This window comes from Cynocephalus volans, chromosome 4, assembly GCF_027409185.1.
Source record: "Cynocephalus volans isolate mCynVol1 chromosome 4, mCynVol1.pri, whole genome shotgun sequence".
NCBI lineage: Eukaryota > Metazoa > Chordata > Mammalia > Dermoptera > Cynocephalidae > Cynocephalus > Cynocephalus volans.
The window spans coordinates 148,185,586-148,191,495 of NC_084463.1; the positions used below are offsets into that span (position 1 = coordinate 148,185,586).

General features: G+C 35.6%; 1 protein-coding gene across 1 annotated transcript; it reads right to left on the minus strand.

Moving 5' to 3' along the window:
• Positions 1 to 1,694: 1,694 nt before the first annotated feature.
• LOC134377045 (olfactory receptor 1165-like) lies at positions 1,695 to 2,645 on the minus strand. The gene has a single exon (XM_063095654.1). It carries the CDS (start codon positions 2,643 to 2,645, stop codon positions 1,695 to 1,697), a length of 951 nt encoding a protein of 316 aa, XP_062951724.1.
• Between the last annotated feature and the right edge of the window lie 3,265 nt (positions 2,646 to 5,910).

Sequence of the window (5,910 nt, forward strand, 5' to 3'; positions counted from 1 at the left end):
GATATTTTTTCAGCATGGAGTTGACCACTGTGTAAAAGTCAGAAGCCACGTTGGCCATGAACCACAAGATGTGGAGTTAGGAACACAGTAAATAAACTGCTGGTTCCATGGAAGACAGGGCTGGTGGTTAGATGGGAGGCACAGGTGGAGAATAGACACAGAACCACGGCAGCAGCTCACAGAAAAATCATGTATGAAGTGGGTCAAACAGAAGGATAAGGTCAGAAAAAGTAGGTGAATGTCAAGGAGCAGAACATACTTCAGGAGTATGATGACTCAACAGGAAACAAACTTCTGGGGCATTGCAACTGTGTGCAGCACATGCCATCAATGAAAAAAATGAATGTTTCTGTTACCGCAAATATGCACACAGGAAATCATGCAAGATGCCTTCTGTAAAGGAGTTAGTTCTGTCTTCCACAGCCAAGTTTTCCAATAGTGTCGGCTTAACCCAACTAAAAATCTGCTTTCTCATTCAATTAAAGAAATATATTTATTTACTTATTTTCCAAATATGTCAAAAACAAAAACAAAAACAAAGTTTTCATGTCTTAATCAGGCTAATTTGACTATTTGTTTTAAAGTAAAGTTATAATTATTTTCCAAAATAGTTAAACATTCCTTTCAGGGTTTCACTTCGTTTTGTACTTAATAACATTGATATTTAAAAGGGAAACAAAAAGTTGTGTTTTATAAAACTCTCTGAGTGGAAATAATTGGTTATGAGGACTTGGCTTCAGACCCAGAAAAGGCAGTTGTCATGTGTGTTTGCAACAATTTTATTCAGCAAAACTTAAAGGTAATTCATAACATAAGTTGTAAATCTTTAAGTATAGATTAATTCTTCTTTATCCTGGCTTCTATAGTGTCCAGTGGGAAGTTTTTTAAAAGTAATTATTTCTAAAACCACCCAAGATGAAGTGAATTAGAATGTACTATAGTTTATTTTTTTAGGATGTATTTATTTTTATTTTTATTGGTTATGAATATTCATGAGATACAAAGCTGAATGTCACTCCTCGTGACCAAGATGTGAAGGCCAGATTCATACAGACAGCATGCCCATTACCACAAATTGTGATTGTACCCTATGTACCCCACCCAATTATCCCTAACCTCTTTTCCTCTCCCCTTTTCCTCCCACTCCACTTTGTAGCCCAAGGTACATTCTCTCCCTCCACAAGTCCAAAACACCACTGTGGTCTTTCTGTCCTTCCTTCTGTCTCTCTTAGCTCCCACATTTGAGTGAGTGCATACATTATTTATCCATGTGCTTTGCATATTTCACTCAACATGAGTTTCTCCAGTCTCATTCATGTTGTTGCAAATGGCGGAATTTCATTCTTTTTTATGGCAGAGTAGTATTCCACGGTGTATTTATATACCACAGTTTCCTAATCCAATCATTCATCAATGGACATTTAGGTTGTTTCCATGCCTTGACTACTGTAAACAGAGCTGCAAAGAATGTGGGAGTGCAGGTATCCCTTCGACATGATGATTCCCATTCCTCTGGGTATATAACCAGAGGTCATTGTAAGGCATCTTGAACACTGAAAACCATACAAAATGCAATATTTAATTGATTTAAAGAATAATTGTATATTCATTTAAAATAATCAAAACTATCATCAACAATGTATATAAAAAATGGAACACATCTGGGATATTAATAAATTATATGTTTTTTTGAATTACATTGAGTGAGAATGCAGTTTGGAGTTGATCAACCTCCTCAGTGTCTCTTTCACATCTTTGTTCCTAAGGCTGTAGATAAGGGGATTCAGCATGGGGATCATGACTGTAAACAGCACAGTGGCCACTTTGACCAGGAGCCACAAGCTTTTGGAGTTGGGCACACAATAGAGAAGGAGGATGATCCCATGGAAAATGGTGATGGCAGTCAGATGTGAGGCACAGGTGGAAAAGGCTTTTCTGAGTCCACCCGTGGAAGGCATCTTGATGATAGTCACAAGTATAAAACCATAGGAGGTGAGGATGATCAGGAGGCTACAAGCCTCACTGAATGTAGAAATGACTAAACATGCCATCTGGCTGAAGTAGGTGTCAGAGCAGGATACAGACAGGATGGCAGAGAACTCACAACCAAAGTGATCTATGATGTTAGATGCACAGTAGGATAGTTCCAAAAGAGAATATGTGAGTGTCAAGGAACCGAGTCCACCCCATGTATAAGATCCAGCTACCAGGAGAACACAGAGCTTAGGAGACATAGCAACTGTGTAGAGCAGGGGGTTACAAACAGCCACAAACCGGTCATAGGCCATCACTGCTAACATGAACATTTCGGCAATCACAAATGCACAGCCAAAGAAAAATTGTAGCATGCATCCTGTGAAGGAGATAGTTCTGTCTTCCACAACTAAGATTTCCAGCAGTTTGGGTGTAAACACACAGGAATTACAAATATCCAAAAAGGATAAATGGCTGAGGAAAACGTACATGGGTGTATGGAGTTTGGGATTGATCCTCACAATCACAATCATGCCCAGGTTCCCCACCAGAGTGGCTGTGTAGATGAGCAGGAACACGAGGAAGAGGGGTGCTTGGAGGTTTGGGAATTCTGAGAAGCCCAAGAGAATGAATGTTGTCACAGAGCTCTGGTTACTTTCCTCCAGTCCCATGGCCCTTGATTCAAGAAAAAAAATAAAAAGGAAAAAAATTGAGCGACAAAACTTGAGAAGGTGGAGTGGGAGGATCTCAGGAGAGGCTCATGGTAAACTAGTGAAGACAAATGTGGACAGTTTGCATTCAGAATGTTCTGCTTCATTTGGAGTCTTGCTTGACAGCTTACCAACATTTTGATTATGGGCAATAAACTTTATCCTTCACTACTTAATTTTTTTATCTGGAAATTTTTCCAAACAGTGGTACTTAATATTATTATTTTGTTTAAATTATCTTTTAAAGTACATGATACTTAGAGTATTGAATGCCCCATTATAAAATATAATTACATAAGAATAAGAAGGAAATAAAGTGAGATCAGAAAAGCATTGAGCTGATCATAGTAGCCATGTAATCATGATGGAAGATTATATAGTTAATACAGAATGAACAACATAATAGTAAATGCCTTGTAAATGATATATCTTGTCAGACATTCACAATTTTGTATTGACACAATGAATTTTTACCTATTCTAGGTATATGCTGCTGTTAAGGCTCATAGAACAACTACATAAGTTGTTCTTTATGTGGTCTCATCAAAAATTCCTCTTTGTATGCATACATTCAGCAGTCACTTATAAGACACAAAATGCTCAATAACATAAAGCTGTTTCCTGAGAAAGTAACTTAGATGTTGTTAAAAGTCTCACATTAATGGTCTTCTGCTGGTTATGCAGTGCTTTTGTTGTGCACATTGTATTAAACAGAAATAAACAAGTAGCTATTTATCAGTGATTATAAACCACAGAAAAAAAATACTAGCTCACACAAAAACAATCAACCAAAAAAATTGTATGTAACAAACTTAGGTTTGGTGGTCAAAGATAAATGAAAGAATATGTAAGATTGAAAAAAATATGAATATTTTGTTTTCATAAACAAACAGCACTCTGAATATTAGAAATTTCACATGGTTAAGCCTAAAAACAAAAAAGACTGGTTCTAGAAATGGATTTGGAGACCCAGTAGATATGATATTCCCATTTTGAATATATCTGTGAACTGGCACAACTTTATCCGTCTTTGTAACAAGCGTCAGGCTGCCATCAAATCTACCACTACTAATCCCAGGCACAGAGCATCAGCTGTGTGATCAAGCATCCCTTGACATAGGAGAATTGTAGCCCTTTTGTGAACTTCATGTATTTTAATCACATGTGTTGAAGAAAAAGGCTTTTCATTAAATTCAAGAATTTAGATTACTTTTAATGAGTCACAAACATACATGTTAAGAATTTTGATACACTGTGTGTGACTACTGCAAGGCAGTTACATTAAACCATTATACTTAGTAAAGGTTCTAGAGCTTGGACTCTAGAAAGAATTCCTGGAATTGTCAATCATGCTCTGCTAAATATAAACTAAGCAACCTTCTGGAAGACTCTACACAAGACTTGTTGCAAGACAAGACTTGGTGCAGGTGAAAGTCAGAAAATTCCTAACTAGTTTCATATACCTTATGTTTAGTCTTCATTTTCGATATTTCTGCTGACCACTCCTTACTTTCCATCTCCTATCCTCATATCTACTGACTCCTCCCAAACCCTGTCATTTAAACAAAACACAGCACTAAATATCATAGTAAATTCCCTACTTCAACATTTATCTTAGGATGTTCTTGTTAATTTTCAGGTCCTAATATATTTCTATTTCTGGAGCTCTCATAAATAATAAAGCTAATTTACTCCCTTTCACAATATAAACTTTCAAATACTTCAAAACATTTTGCCTAGTCCTCTTGCTTTTTCTTAGGCAAACATCTTTAACATTTTTGTTTGTTTTACTTTCTCACACTGATTATTAAATCTCTCAGACAGCCTATTGAATATTCCTGGTATAACATTATCAGCTCTCTGAGCTGATATTGGTTCTAAGAACTAGACTGACTATTGCAGGAAATTCTTTCCAGGTTAAGAGGGAATTGTTTCAGGAAACTTCTTTAACTTCCTATTAATCTTATAACTTGAAACTTGTAGTTAATAATCTGAGCTGAGTCAACTAATAAACTACCATGCCAAAATTTGTCTATTGTTTACTGGTAAACCTCAAATCCCATGTTTATATACTTATAATATTTGGACAAATTTGAGGATTGTGCATTATTATCATATTTTATGCTTTGCTTGATTCTTCTCTTATTTCCCATTGCTATCTGTACAACCTCTCATTCTAATTGGATGGACCCTGACCACACTTTTTGCCTTAATTCTGGACTCTGTGTCTTCCTAGAATACCTTAACTATAACTTCAGTTTCCATTAATATTACTAGCCCTCAGTGATCATTTCAGTTTTCTATACCCCATTATGATTTGGGCAATTTTTTAAACCTTTTTTAAATATGCTTTCACTTCAACTCCTGTATAGTACCCACACTGTGTTACGCATAGGCTTTAAGTTTAATAAACACAGGAGACATAGAATCTAGAAAGCTGCATGATCACTTAAATGTGTTCATTTTTACCCACTTCACAATCATTTTGAGTACAAGGTCCACATTCCGTATTTATGAGTTTACAAATAAAAGAGGCACAGAAAAATGCACATAGAACTCAATAATTGCTAAAATAATGTTATGGGCTGATTGTGTGAAAGTAGCCATGGTATTGTTTGAGCTAATTAAGCTAAGTACCTGAGAAGATGATGTAGATTGAATTAACCAACTTCACTCGTGCTCATGGCATTAAAGTAGAAAAAAATAAAATAATGGTTCCAGAGCTTCTCCTGGTTTCCTTTAGTTTTAAATTTAACACTCAAGTTTTAATTTCAAAATCTTATTGATTTCTTCATCCAATGATATATGATCTTCATTTTCCTGTTGCTTCCCTATCACCATATGATGGGTTTGGGGCTATCCTTTTATAATCTCAGGTTTGTGGCTATTGAAAAGGCAGTCAGGAAAAATGAAAAGGAAGAATTCCAAAATGTCTCTTTGTCTTTATTCCCACTGTCCAACTGTTGTTTAGATACAAGGTTTCTTGCCAGCCTGTGTCACTAGAATGCAACTATTCTTTGGCCTTGAATACAATAATTTAAGTGTTTTTGAAAGCATTTTATTATAAAATGCATCAAATTGAAATTATTCAGCATAGGCTTTTATAATATCCCTCAAGAAGTATATATACAAAGTATTCTATCACTAAACGTAATGCTGTATTCCTACCAATATTTTTAAATTTTACCCTATAAAAACAATTATTTCTTCTAACCCACTAAAATGG